The sequence below is a fragment of the Misgurnus anguillicaudatus genome, chromosome 22 (assembly GCF_027580225.2).
Source record: "Misgurnus anguillicaudatus chromosome 22, ASM2758022v2, whole genome shotgun sequence".
Lineage (NCBI taxonomy): Eukaryota > Metazoa > Chordata > Actinopteri > Cypriniformes > Cobitidae > Misgurnus > Misgurnus anguillicaudatus.
Genome location: NC_073358.2, coordinates 35503730 through 35519855, shown reverse-complemented (window position 1 = coordinate 35519855; position 16126 = coordinate 35503730). Strand labels below are relative to the sequence as shown.

The window sequence follows — 16126 nt, the reverse complement described above, 5'->3', positions numbered from 1 at the left end:
CAAGCAGATTACAGTAATATCTTTTGATAACATAGGCTAACCCAATTTTAATTTATGATTTACACCCCATCAGGTGACATGATCTAGATCAGGTTGGGTGTGAAGAGGTGTTGACTCAGAGCCTTTAGACAGCTGAGCTGCTTATTGGCATTAGATACCAGGTGTCAATGTTAAACCCACATGCACTCTCTCCTCACCTGTGTAAGCCGGCTATGGTTAAGCTGAACAGGTTTGAGACTGGTTCTGCTACAGGTCTGACGCACACAGCCTGTTTGTTTTTCGTATTTCTGCTGCTTTCACTAGCCCGCATGGACATACTATAAAAACAAAGGCAGATCCCTTGGATGTCTCCAAATGTGTCATTGGTGTTGGGTCTGTTATTTTGACACTTGATCGCTTTGGTGTGGCTTCTTCTGTTAATGTTATCTATTATAACAGAGAGAATAAAAGGCAGGGGGTTGTTATGCTGGAACCCTTGCCAAGGACAAACTAAAACAAGACACTGCGGTACATTGTTTCACAATCAGTATTGTTATTGCGAGTGATAAAAGAGTAAAGTTCTGTTTATTGTCACAAAAAAATATTTTATTTTTGGTTTTGGCTAGAAATTATATGCCTGTGGCCAGAACTGGAAGGATATAGACAAGCAAGTAAAAACATCTTTTTGCACTTTTAAAACTTAACGCTGTTTCAACCAATGGTTAGGTAAAATATGGACAGACCCAGCATAGGTTAGGCCTACTTTAATGGTTGGGTTTTGTCAGCATTTCTTATAGTATATACTCATTTGTCAGTTAATATCATTTATTATGCTATAGCAAAACTCAAACAAATTGAAGGTGCTTTTCTCATAAAGTTTATTTCCAGAAGTTGGATTCAATAGTTCAATTTCAAACATCTGTAACTGTAAACATTTTTTGTTGTTGTTAATGAATTAAATAAAAACAAGAATTTGGTCAGCTTGTTCCTATAGGTCACTTTTCACATCACAGTTCCTCTGGTTTGAAGTTCACTTCTTAAAAGGTCACCATCAAAATCCTCCCTCTCCATCATGTGGTCCTCTTGCATATACCATATAGTAACATATACTGTACCACTGCTGGATTTTTTATTGTACACTCTCATAAAAAAAGCTACAAGAAAAGTTGTCACTGGGGCAGTACCTAAAAGTTGCATATTGTATACCTCATAGGTGCACATCTGTACCAAAATGGTACATGGGATCTTTTACCAATTTTTGCACTTAGTTTCTGAGAGTGTAAATATGGACTTGAAAAATGTCACCTGTACATCATTGGGATTTGCTATTTTTCCTTGCACTATGTTTAGGGTGAACATACGTCCCATTCTTCCCGGATACGTCCTGGCCAGGATTTCAGGTGCATCTTCCGGAGGTTGTATTTGTCGACCGTCATCAAGGTTCTTACATTTCAGTTAAAAACATAAGACATACAATTGTAGTTTCATTCTTACCCAGTGGAGGCCGGTGACTTCTTTTTTTTTTTTTTTGAGGGTGCTCGATGCGAAGTTCGTCACAACATGTATGTAGCCCGTCATGTGTGTGGTCCTCTATTTTCAAAATATGGGTTTTGTGCGTCGAGAGATCTTGTGTGCATCACGTGTCTTGTCATAATAAGTGCCTGCTGCAGACGCGTCTAAAGGGTTTATGATAAAAAAACACGGTCGCGTTTGCCAGATACTCGCATAATCTCATGCGTAATTAGAGTTTATGTTAAGGGAGTGTCTTGTGTGTATTTTGTGAACGTGATCAGCAGGCACTTATGACGCGTGTGCAGCAGGCACTTATTTTGACAAAACACGTGATGCACATGGTTCACATGACGCAACAATCACATATTTTGAAAACGCAAGGAACACACGACACTCCGAACACTTATTTGGAATTTGCGCCCCTCGGATGAGCAGTCACGAGCCGCCACTGTTCTTACCTTAAAATTTAATGGTTGCTTGTCTGAAATAGAACCTGAAATAATAAATCTCAATGACGTATGTCGTCGACAAATATGAGTTCCGGAAGACACACTCGAAATCCTGGCCAGGACACGTTCGTGCAGAATTGCACGTACTGTATGGTCACCCTAACTATGTTAAACACGTTTACATCACCGAGTTTTACGGTTTCACCCATTGGTACATCCAAGTCAAGTGTTTCCAAGCCGCTCAAAACATCTTACAGTTTGCATGCACTGACCCAGTATTACACAAACAGTTGACACACAAGTCCGTATTTGTCTCTTTAAGAAAAACAAATAGAGAGGCAGTGACATAAAACAGCGCAGAGATTAAAAAAGAAATAGAAATAAAACATAAACAATAAAAACCTGCCAGTGTTACTTTAAATAAATCAAAGCTTATGCACAGTAAAAGATTGTGTACAAAATCCAGACAAGCGTGTCAGACAGTCGGACTGGGAGTTTGTACAGATGAGTAACTCAGGTTTAGTGACAACGATAGCATCTTTTCAAGGACATACGAAGTGGCCAAGCACTTCACAAAGGCGAGCTCACAATAGCAGACATAATTTATGAAAGCTCTTCTCGGTAATGTTAACATAATGGCTTTACCTGTTAAAGCTCCTAGCCTCCTACTCTATAACAATGACTCTTCCTTGTAACTCAGTCTGATAGCATCTTTTATAGGAAGCATTAACTGCACGTTGCAATGGCGCAAGACTGAACTGGAAAAAGGGGCCTGGTCACTGAATCCTTCACTTCCTGCTGTTGGACTTCTGTTGCAACAAACCAGACAGAGCATCAGAAACTTAAATAAATGTAATTTCCCGTTTGTTTTGATTATTCACAAATTCTACAGAGACTGACAATGCCGTGTTAAAACCATTAACACATTGTTTTAAAACAATTTAACATTAGTGTTCAGTTTCCCATGAAGTATGACAGATTCACAGGCTCATAGAGACTTCCACAGAATTGAAAGGCCTGTCACTAATATTTAATGTTTTATCTTAAAGCAACACTATGTAGTTTCCGTGTAAAAATGACTTACAGCTCCCCCATGTGGTTGAAAAGCGCAACAGTGCCTGGTATCAGACACTCTTCTGCAGGCAGGGGGGGGCTGTGTTTCCTACCCTCCACCGCCACTTTCAGAGTGTGCTTGTAGCAGCTAGGAGGCTGCTCAGGTTGCAGCAACAGTACAATTTGTCCAGTCAAAAATTGTTCTATCACTGAAATAATTTTAGAGACATTATTTAAAGGTAAAAAAACTACATAGTGTTGCTTTAAACAAATGAATATTGTACCTCACTAATGTTAAACTAATAGTAAATTACTTTAAATACCATATAAAGATACTGAATGAGTACACTCTCAGAAAAAAGGCAGTAGTCGGTGACAACTTTTTTCGAGGGCGCTCGATGCGAAGTTCGTCACAACATGTATGTAGCATGTCATGTGTTGGTTTGTAATTTCAAAATATGTGTTCTGTGCGTCGAGTGATCCTGTGTGCATCACCTGTCTGGTCAAAATAAGTGCCTGCTGCAGACGCGTCTAAAGGGTTTATGATGAAAGAGACGCTCGCGTTTGCCAGATACTCGCATAATCTCATGCATAAACAAAGTTTTTTGTTAAGGGAATGTCTTGCGTGTATTTAGTGAATGTGAGCGTCTCTTTTATCATAAACAGTTTTGACGTGTGTGCAGCAGGGACTTATTTTGACAAAACACATGATGCACATGACGCAACAAACATATTTTGAAAACACAAGCAACATGCAACACTCCGGACACTTTGAATTTGCGTCCCTCAGATGATCAGTCATGAGCCGCTAGTGAAAAAAGGTACATGAAAATACAAACGTTTTTTGTACCTAAAAAAGTACACATTGCTACCTTAGAGGTGCGTACTGGACATTTATGTAACTAAATGGTACACATTAGGACCTTTTTAAAAGGTACAAAGTTACTGATCTTTTGTATCTTTTTTTCTGAGAATGTACTGTGTAACAATGGCCTTATCAAAAAATTGGCTTATTCACTGTTGTTCACTGTCCCTGTAGGACATTAATCGAAATCCTTGTAAATCTTTTATATTTCCACACAGAGACGTACAACCTTTGCTGTTATTTCAGGAGGGTGGCTATATTCCCTCATAGCTCATTTCTTATTGGCTAAACCAATCGTGTTCCATATTCCAACACTCCCCAGTCACCTCGATATAACCATCTATGTATAAACGTTATTTGTCTCAATAAATGAAGCAAATAAATATGTAGCACTTCCTTTTTTGTTGCTAAAGCACCTCTGCTCACAATCAGCAGCACTCCAAAATTACCCAAGAGAATAAATAAATAAGCAAAGAAATGGATATATAAATAGGAGGCTTGTGGTACTATTGTGTGGTACAAGAGGGCTTCCTCCTCAACACCTGCAGAGAGAAAAAGGACGTATAGGGAGTGGGCCGAGAGGCGAACAGGACAAAGGAGAGGAGGGTTCGAACAATGGCAAGGCCGGCCAGTGGAACTGCAGCGAGACAGTGTGTCTGCAGACCGCGACAGACGCCCTGCCCTGAGAGGCAGCCAAAAGAGCCACACAGGAAGAGGCTTCACTCCTCTGTCCAGAACAGACACGACAAGGCAAAAACAATAGAGAGGTGCTCCCCTCCAGAGAGAAGTCCATTGAATGATCGAGTCTATCCAAAGTCCAAGAACAACATGGGGTTAAAATGTCAAGTACACTAATATGGGGCACTGAATGTACAGAATGGTGCACTGCAAATGCAGCCCTATTCTTTACATGCATTTGGATATATTTAATTATATACTTTATATATTACATAAAAGTTCCCATTAGATACTATGTGCACATGTTATACAGTAATGTATTAAAAATGTATTAGATAAGCTGATATTGACATCTACATTTACTAAAACTATGTCAGGAATTGGTTCATGTTTGTATCTTCATTCTTAAAAACAAAAAAACAAGGTTATACTTAGCAATAACCATTAATCAACTCATCACTTGTTATGGAGCCGTGCCTAAAGGAAGAAAAATTGCAGAAATATGGGTGAAATTTCCTAAATATTTTGCATGGGATGTGACTTTTCAGTCTGTGAGTGAGCATAACTGATCTCGAGTGATGCCAGGACTCCAGAGGTCAACTTCATCGTGTGGTGCTGACGCACCACATTTGCACATGCTGAGAAACAGATACAAACAAATACACAAAGAATGAATTCATCCACTGTTAACAATAAGCATTTTATCACGGATATGGGTATCCCTCTCCCAGTAGAATTGCAGTGACGTGCAAAAAAGTATGTGGTTGAAAAAACTGAAAAATAATGTCCACATGCATAGCGGAAAACAGTTTGAACATGCCACTTAACTTCAGTGCACGTTCATAATCCCTTGTTTCCTGTAAAGCAACCATACTCATCCTGTCTGACGTCTGTTTAATGATCACTGTGCTGTGAATGTTTTCCTGTCAACTTTTTCCTTGAAATCAGCATCACCATTACTTTTACAATAAGTAATTTATTTTTGTGAATAAAGAAACCTACGGATAGTATCAATGAACATTTGTGACTTAATCGATTAGTTTGCCAGCTGTTTTTAACACATCAGTGGTCAAAGAGTTTGGTAACAAAAAAGAGAGTATATTATATATTATACACTTACCTAAAGGATTATTAGGAACACCATACTAATACTGTGTTTGACCCCCTTTCCCCTTAATTCTATGTAGCATTGATTCAACAAGGTGCTGAAAGCATTCTTTAGAAATGTTGGCCCATATTGATAGGATAGCATCTTGCAGTTGATGCATCCCAAAGATGCTCTATTTGGTTGAGATCTGGTAACTGTGGGGGCCATTTTAGAACAGTGAACTCATTGTCATGTACAAGCAACCAATTTGAAATGATTCGAGCTTTGTGACATGGTGCATTATCCTGCTGGAAGTAGCCATCAGAGGATGGGTACATGGTGGTCATAAAGGGATGGACTTGGCCAGAAACAATGCTCAGGTAGGCCGTGGCATTTAAACAATGCCCAATTGGCACTAAGGGGCCTAAAGTGTGCCAAGAAAACATCCCCCACACCATTATACCACCACCACCAGCCTGCACAGTGGTAACAAGGCATGATAGATCCATGTTTTCATTCTGTTTACGCCAAATTCTGACTCTACCATCTGAACAGAACTCGAGACTCATCAGACATTTTTCCAGTTTTCAACTGTCCAATTTTGGTGAGCTCGGGCAAATTGTAACCTCTTTTTCCTATTTGTAGTGGAGATGAGTGCTGTAGCCCATCCGCCTCAAGGTTGTGCGTGTTGTGGCTTCACAAATGCTTTGCTGCATTCCTCGGTTGTAACGAGTGGTTATTTCAGTCAAAGTTGCTCTTCTATCAGTTTGAATCAGTCGGCCCATTCTCCTCTGACCTCTAGCATCAACAAGGCATTTTTGCTCACAGGACTGCCGCATACTGGATGTTTTTCCCTTTTCACACCATTCTTTCTAAACCCTAGAAATGGTTGTGCGTGAAAATCCCAGTAACTGAGCAGTTTGTGAAATACTCAGACCGGCCCGTCTGGCACCAACAACCATGCCATGCTCAAACTTGCTTAAATTACCTTTCTTTCCCATTCTGACATTCAGTTTGGAGTTCAGGAGATTGTCTTGACCAGGACCACACCCCTAAATAAATTAAAGCAACTGCCATGTGATGGTTGATTAGATAATTGCATTAATGAGAAATTGAACAGGTGTTCCTAATAATCCTTTAGGTTAGTGTATAGTGTACAGTATAGTATATAATGCTAAATAAAATTGACAAAAATGGTTCTAGCTGTCACTGGGGCAGTACCATTAAAAAGGTCCCACAATGTACCGTATATATAGATATGTATAAGTACCAATTATGTGCATTCAATGTACTACTGTGCACTCTTTGGTACCAATATGTACCTCTGAGCTACTGCTACTTTATGAACTCTTAGGTGCAAATGTGCACAAAAAAATATGAGTGTAGTATAGTATGGTATGGTATGGTACGGTATAGTATGTTATAGTATAGTAGTACAGTATATTGAACTATAAAGAATCAGACATTTGAGTTCATTTCAGATCATGTATTAGTCAGCTGGTTTAGTTCAATGTCTGATGCTTGTCTGACGTGAACACCCTGTCTCACCACAATGAAAAGCAGTCTGGTTCTGCTTTATGAAAATCCTATTTCTCTACCAGAGGAAATAAATAACCCCTAATGACTGTTTTTATATTTCATACGTCATTTCAAGATTCAATTCTAATGCTGCACCCAGATACCTCTCAGCCTGAAGGTGCAACACGGAAATGCAAATGATTTGTGCTAAGACTGGAAAACAATAATTCTGTATTTGCATGAGATCTTCGTTTTAAATGTTCTCTGAGTCATTTAAAAAAGTGTGAGAAGTCGTTTCCTTGTTCACCTAAATCAACATTTTCCCTTCCACTGACTAACACAACACCACAAGAAGTCTTTGTTCCTCTATTTTCTTGTCAGTCACTGAACCGGTTTGTACTGGAGTGGACGAAGTGCCCATGTAAATTGATTAAAGCAGCGTTGGGGTCAATTCAACCGTGTTCTCTCTGTCACTGTAGTAACACACATCCACACACAAACACACACACACATACACACACTGTTGGCACACAATCTGTTCACTTCAAAGTTCACTATCCTAAACTCAGTGAAAGACGGGAAATGGGTGGGCGAGAGAGAGAGAGAGGACAATCCTAAGTCAAGCATATCAGTGGACAGACAGGACAATTGACTAAAATATTTTGCAGCATTGTGTTTGACTGTAAAAGGAAATAAAAACATGGAAATATATGATGACAGGGTGAATAGAAAAATGCGTTTAAATGGAAAGTTGGATGCTGTCAGAGGATTGTAGATTTAGATTATCTAAACATCAACCACATTGCAGTGGCTGTTTTTAACAATACTGTGTTGCATATCAAAGTGTTATTAAACTCCCACAGCTGCACTATAGTTCAAAGGGTTTTAATAATAGCTCACACTTCAAACAGATTGTAGCTGTGTGTGTGTGTGTGTGTGTGTGTGTGTGTGTGTGTGTGTGTGTGTGTGTGTGTGTGTGTGTGTGTGTGTGTGTGTGTGTGTGTGTGTGTGTGTGTGTGTGTCCACCACCCCCCACATTTACATTTGGCAGGTAAGTATTTACCTGGGAAATTCCCTTCTAAAGGCTATAAAGAAGGGAAAGCCAGGTTTGGGTGGGGCTTTTGCTCATTAGACCTTACACGGCAACCGGGTATTCAGATGTCAAATGACGTATTCTCCCTCACCTGAGAACTGGTTTGAACTAGCACAGAGACCGGTCAGAGTATTAGGATTACCAGACTTCCACTGATCTTAACCCCCTTCTGGCCTAATCCTTAACCATGGCAAAATCTGATGAAACACCTGCATGGGTTTACTAACCATTTATTAAATTATTTTAAACTGTGAAAGCTGTTGTTGGGAAAGCTGTGGAGGCAGTCACACTGCTGAAAATGCCTTTTCAGATGCTCTTACAGGACAGTAATATAACTTACATAATCATTGCATATACCTGTTTCATGCTGGTCTGTAGCGGCTGCAGAGCAAAAATGGTCTAAATAAAAATTTCCAGACCTCAAAAACTGCAAGAAGAAAGCTAAAGGTATTATAACAAATATATTATTGCTGATAATTTTGTTTGTGTGCACATTGCTTTATTCTTGGGTTGATTTAATTTGCAAAATTATGTTTGTCAAAAACTATATGACTGTCCATTGATAGTACAAATTTGCAAGACCCATACAACTACAAAAATAGTGCCTCATCTGCTGACCTCATCATTTTTTTTTTTTTTATTACTCCATCAGTTTATATAGATAGCTTATTTCAAAGGAAGATATAACACAAGGCAAAAGTCTTTTTTGTTAATTTATTAAATAAATAATATAAAAAATGAATAACAATGAATTAAGTGGTGTTCTCATAACATTGTGAGTTTGTAACAAATACATTAGTAGCCATTAAATGTTACAATAAGCATCACAATATTAAACTGGGATACAGGCATTTCAATGTTTATAATAGGCAATGAAACTTCAGCACCGGTTTCCAATCACAGTTCTGGTGCACCAAATGAAATACACCTATAAGGTGTGACAGTACGTGAAGTCCATTTTAACAAAGGTTTGTTGAGTCTCCATATTTATATGGTCCGGGCGCACCGGGATTCCTTCACGTTATTGCTTCTCTCGTGCGCACATCACGAGTCACACAGCCGTCCTTCATGTCTTCAAACAAAGCAAGTGTGCAGTGTGCGAGACTTCAAAGTTCGTGCCATGCATTGGCTTTTCGAGACTTTCCTTCATCTATCGTCTCTTGCCCATTCTGGACGACTCTTTCATGGCCAGGGTTAAATGCGTCACTGGCACGCGTCTGAATCAACGACCCGCGTTCAATGCGCGCAGTCGGTCAACGTAGCTTCAGAAATTGACGCACCGCTCCCACGATCTGCAAGAATTTATCCTTCTTCCTCTGTTTGAGGGCCATCAATGCTTTGGCCGTCTCTTCGGGATCGTGTGCGTAGGAGAAGATGCTTCTCACTCTCTCCTCGGCTTTCATGTCTCCCGTTTTCTGGAAGAGCCTCATTAGCGCGTCCTGGTTCACGTTGTCGAAGATGTTCGCCACTGCGCGCTTGCGGCTCGCCGTGTCAAACCTGTTGCCGCGGATTGACGGGCACACCCGGCGAGATTCAGAGTAAGCGAGCGTCGACATTTTGCCGTGTCGGTTAGTTTTTGTAGCGCTTGAGTCGCCAACTCGACTGAGATGAGCCGCTTTGATGGCTGTGAGAGTAGTGAGGAGTTTAGTGGGACGGCATGCTCTTATAGCGGAGCGCTGTCCTCGAGCAGCTTCGGGAATGACATCATCACTGCCGCCTCCTCCCCGTCGGGCTATGAGCCAAACATGCCGTTGGTGTCGGTGGAAATGCCGGTAAGTATGGATGACACAACAGAGGAGGAGGATGACTTAATAGTGAGCAAGACTTATGAGCTTAATTATTATAACATATACACAGTAGCTTACTGCACCAAACTGCGCAATCATTACTTTAAGAAGGTAATTCTTAAAGCACTACTACTAAGTTATAGCCATGTGTTACCTAATGTAGATATATTTTTTTCCTTATGGAAGACAGTGAACTATGAGAATTATGCCTGTGACTAAAAAATCCAAAATCAAACCTATAGCATCTTAAAAAAGTAGTCAAAGGAGTTTTCATCTTTTCTGTGCTCAAACCAAATTATTGTGGTCCAAGTTATCCGTATTTAAAAACCATTAAAAAATTGGTTTGTAAGAAAATAAAATGCTGGCACATTTATTTATTTGTCTACAAACACACAGCTTAAGCATACACATTCAAATAAAAATATTTTTTTAAGTGAAACATTTAAATGAAATGACTCAAAACTTTTGAACAATAGTGTAGGTTTATGTTTTTAAGAGTCCTGTATATAAAACCAGACACTGGTTTTGTGAACTTACCAACTATATTGCTTGCAAAGTAATGTTTATTTTGTTCAAATAGCTACACAGCTACTTGGAATCACTGTTGATTGAAAAGAAATATTTTTCGACCCAGATGGTGTTGTTATGACATCTACCCACAGTTGCTAACTTGACATTGCTAACCAGTCAAACCCTGCCCTCTGTGTTTTGACCCTGTATGTATTTTGGCAGAAATAAGCAAAATGCTTGAAATAATTTACAGCACCTATCAGAGTGCTACTTAATGGTTATTTAATCTATAGTATTCCTATTGTGAACATATTAAATTACGGTATTGTCAGCACACAAAACTCCCATCACTCTCGGCATAGAATTCTTCATAATTAGGGTCAACATGATGTTGTAACAGATGTCATTAACCTTGTGAACCAATTCTTACAACAGTACAAACACATTGACAGCATCCATATAATCCCAACCAACAAAGGCTTTACAACAACAAAGGCTTTTCTACAAAGTATTAAATTAAGTGTGTTCAATACTTATTCCCTGTGTCATTTCACTTTATTTATTATGACTCAACTTGTATACTTAAATTTTTTGATTTCTTTGTATGAATTTGGAAATATTTGGCTTGATGGCTACTACATCTAGTGGAAATTTTTGTCAATAGCTCACTTAGAAATCCCCTTACTGATAAAAATGCTGATGTGTTAAATACTTATTTTCCCCACTGTAGCTATACACAACATTTTAGCTTAAAAGAGTTCAAAAGTTACATGGAATGTATTTCACACACAGAGTTTTATTTCAGATCTTAATTTAGTTTATCATTAGAGACAACTACAAATCTACTTGTTTACTTGACATAATTGTAAGATAAGGTGGGAACCTTTAAAAATAGAAAGGCATTCCAGTAAGACTAAAAATGTTCACATCTGTCCCATTTATCTTTGCCTGCAGCGAGTTATTACAGTAAATTAGCTTAAGCAATTGCTAAATCTTGCCAGATAACAAATACGCACTAAGTTTAACATGCTGTGAGTATTGGATATACACAAAACTCCCCACTTACATCTCAAAGACACACATTTGTTGGTTTCCCACTGTTTAGGTTTATAAATTCTAGTTAATATTCTCTTTAACCCCGTAACTATCACAGGCCCACGCTCAAATTGTTTACTATTAACTATTCAGAAACTCAGAAATAATTATGACAAAACTACATTTCGTCGGAAAGCTCTAATAGTGTAGTTTTCATATTATATTACTGTTTTGCAAAGGAATGAAAGTTATTTTGTAAAATGTCACAGGCCCACAGGTGGCCCCAAGTTGTTATTACATATTTATAACACTATTATCTTACACCAAACCTAAATAATCTTGACAACCTACAGTATATATAATTTAAAAGCTCTAAGAATGTATTTTTTATTTCAAAACCTTTTTTTAGTAATAACAATGCAGTGACAATAATTGATTATTTGTGACAAGCATATGCATCAAACCAATGATACCTAAAGTGGCCTTTGTTAGTAAAACGACAAAAAGTGTGAAAAAAATTTTATTAATTGAAATTTGGATCAAAACTAGTTAAGATTTTATTATTATTATTTTAGTTTTTTTGGGCTTAAAACATTTTCATTTGTAAATTTGCATATATACTTTATTGCAGTTTTTTAATAAGCAAAGATTAGACATCTAGGTCAAAGAATGCCAGAGTTATATTAATTTAAAGGTGCACATTACCTTTTCACCCCCCCCCACAAAAAAAAATGGAATTTGCAGTCTTGGTGCTGAAAAGTCTGACAAAGGAAAGTCAAAATACCAGGTTCTGCAATGACTTGTTATTTTCCCCCAAGGGACTCCCTCAAAAATGTGCTATTGTTGCAACAATATTGTGGAATGCCTTTAACATGGCATCTATTGTGAGTCGGTCTCGGTTTTGTTTTGAAACAGGATACCTGTTTTTTTCAGACTGGCACAACGGTTATGACTGGAGTCAAGGAGGATGGGCGAATGTAAAGAAACAGACGCCAGGAACATGTCATAAATATACTGTAAGCAGAGAGCACACTATAGATTCGACCTTTTGACAGAGAAAAGGAAGTTTTGGATTTAGCGCCTGCTGCTACCCTCTCAGACACTGTGCTGTATTAATCCTAACAATGGGAACACTAAATTTAACTTGGGTCAAAGGTCGCGTCAGCTGGTCTGCCTGAAGGAGAGGGAGTTCCCTACCCGACACACGCCTGGAGCCAGAAGTTGTTGTTAAACCGTTTATTGAAAAGGCAAATGCATGCAGATTTCAGTATGTAACCACTTGACTCCAAAAACAAGACAAAATTCAGATATTTTTATTTTACCTTAAAAATTACATGCAATGGTTAGTTTTCCAGCATCAGTGCACTGACAGTCTGATGTAAGTACCTGTTTTAATAACTGCATAGTATCCATATTCAAGGCCATAAAACTTCAAAGGGGAAAATTAAACAATGTGCTCAATAAAGAGGATGAAAACAAAGTAGTTTTACACATGAACACATTTAATTTACTGTGCTGTTTACATTGACTTTAATGTGATCTGCAGTCAAACACAATAAATTCGAAAAGAAGAATGGTAAAATGTTAAAAGATAATTATATGTACTGACTATATTGCACACACGTGCACGCACATGCGGAAAGTAAATAATGTACATTCAGCTGTAATTTTTTAAAAGAATGATGTCATACAACAAAACAAACAATGTCATAATCTCCACTACAGTACATGTACGCAGGTTCAGCGTTACTGAATAACTCTTCCAAAATGAAAGGAAGCAGCTGTGAAGATGTTTATAAAAAGCATTTACCTCATGCTGCATGGACTTAAGAATGTTTGGTTTTGTTTTCTTGCCTTCCTGCATGTTTTGCTTAACTCAGCAGCATCATGGGACCAGAGTCCTCCTCATCTTGTCGCTTATGACATTTGTACCCGGAGCAGATGACATAATTTACAGCATTTAAACAACATATCACTGTAGTTCAGACAAAGTTCATTTAACTTTTAAACTCTGACAATGAATTATTGACAGGGTGATACAGTCATCATCAGTTTATTTTGGCCTATGAGACAATTTGGAACGATATTATAGCTGATGTAAAAAAAAACATGTTTTAATTTATAAGTAAGAAAATCACTAGATATCGCTGGGGTAATATGACACATTGGAGACATTTCTTGGAAATAAAATGACCTTGTTCTTTTATTATACATGGAAACAATATTTGGCTGATATATTTGTGCTCATGCAAAGGCATGATGTGTAAAATGTGTAATGTTCCCCTTCATTAGCTAGTCACAAAACGTTTATATTGTGTTTGGAAGCAATATGACTATTTATTTATCCAATTAATTACTACAATGAATCAGACAGCCAATTAAAAATGTCATCCTTTCTTTAGGGCTTAATTTGGGACAAAATGTTCACTTATATTTGCTTTGGCCAGATGAGTGGAGGAACACAAATGAATCATTCCATTGATAATACAAATGTGACAAAGGATGATACAAAATCACACTTGGTGCTAAAAATCTATTTTTAAAATCATTTGTTTGGATGAAATGAGCCTTCGTAGAAGGTGTGCACACAACTGTTGCTTCTATAACAATAAAACTTCATGGCAGTGTCATAACCGTGTGGGCAACATTATTTCAAACTGTGCTATAATATCAGAAGTCCAAGCCTGAGGTTGACCTTGCTTAACTAATATGACATCTGAACACCGTTGGTTGTATTTTTTCATCCTTTAAACATGACAGTGGTTTTGATGCAATATTTCAACCCTGTATCACGAAATTATGTACCTATAGTCACATAAATTTTTGAGTCTTTTCCGTGACACTACCACGTTTTTCCGCCTTTATGCGTGAACATGTCACGCATTTCTGTTGACGTGTCACTGTCACGTATTTGTTACTCTACTTTTTGTCCTATTTTCAAACCATTGATGCTTCGGTTTAGGGTTAGATTTGGTGTTTGGGTTAGAATGTAATTTTAAGTCTTGGTTTATAGTTTTTTTCATGGTTTTTTTTATATTTTATGATTTTTAAACCATTGTCACCTAGCATTAGGGTTAGAGTTGGGTTTGGGTAAGGATGTCATTTTATGTAAATCTAACCCTAAACCGAAGCGACAATGGTAAGAAAATAGGACAAAACAGTTGAGTAACAAATACGTGACAGTGGTAAACAGAAATGCGTGACATGTTCACGCAAAAAGGCGAAAAAACGTGTCAGTGTCACAGTAAAGACTCACAAATTTACGTGAATATAAGTACGCAATTTCGTGATACTAGGTTTAATATCTCTTATTATAGCATCAACAGCATCTGATGTTTCTCCTTAAGAGAAATAAAAGAGTAGACACAACTGAGAGAGAAATCTTTATTTCAGACCCAGGAGGGTCCATATACAGTAAAAATACAGAATAACAATATATAAATATACAAAAGCATTCAAATAATACAATACAAAACAGACCCTTCCACAACATTCATTATCTACTATACAGACATGTTCGCCAATGTCTCCACCGTCTGGACGAAAATCTGACAGTACTTAGAACAGGGTTAGTCAAAACAGCAATAACATCATTCTCGATCTCAGATACACATAAAACCATACATCAGATGACGTAAAAGAAGGGGTTGAACTGAGACATGAGAATGTGAAGGAAGAAACATAGATCATCTCCTTTCTTAAAAATTACTGTTGTCTACTTCTTTATCACAGGTCTGTCTCTAACAATTCTTGAAAAGTTATACTGTTGCACTTCTCATATTACTGCGTCCTTTAATGAGTCGTTTCATTGCCTTTGTAAGTTTGTTCAGATAAATGTGTCTGCTAAATGTTAAAATTATAATACAAACTGAACACATTTGTAACCACTCTTCCAAAGAAGCGAACTTAGCGCATCAATTACTGTACTTAAACAAGCTAACTGGCATTGCAGTACAAAGTTAAGCATTTGTTATTACAAATGTATAAACCACCTACTGGAGGCCCATAAACAATCATATTTAATAACAGACTGATTCTGGCACACAATGACGTGTTAATCACAGATTTGGCATTGGGCTTTATAGCCTCACAAATAGCCGAACATGCATATAGTCATTTCTTGACTTACTTAATATATACATTACTCTGTTGTCTTTACCTGGCACAGGTTCAGACCAATATGCAACCGCAATCCTAGCAAAATTCCTCAGATATGTTTAGAGTCCAAAAATGTATTGATTATAATAACAATAACAGCTGACAGAAATAATCCGCTTTTTTCTAATTCTGCATAACTTACAGAGAGGGCGTATAACTGGTCAACAATGGTACAGAACAACCATTGGCACATTCTCAATACTGCCAGCTTGTCTTTTCTCACATTTATATACGCACACTGGAATACACTCAGCGTCCGGAGATAGGCCTAAGCATGCAGATTACATGAGTCAACACCAGCACCCAGCCGGCATTACACAACAAACCAGTCAGAACTGGAAAAGCCCCACCCCTTTTCTAACGCACAGTGTCTCTTCTTTCATTAACCGATATACATTTACG

The 16126-nt window shown here is 37.9% G+C and overlaps 1 protein-coding gene and 1 long non-coding RNA gene across 3 annotated transcripts in view; both read right to left on the bottom strand.

Annotated features, from left to right (window-relative positions):
• Positions 1–16126, bottom strand: part of LOC129437692 (uncharacterized) — a 112183-nt gene that overhangs the window by 80944 nt on the left and 15113 nt on the right. The gene's annotated exons all lie outside the window — the stretch shown is intronic.
• Positions 8935–9889, bottom strand: tcima (transcriptional and immune response regulator a). The gene has a single exon (XM_055199208.2). The coding sequence runs from the start codon at positions 9788–9790 to the stop codon at positions 9488–9490; it is 303 nt and encodes a 100-aa protein (XP_055055183.1). The 5' UTR covers positions 9791–9889; the 3' UTR covers positions 8935–9487.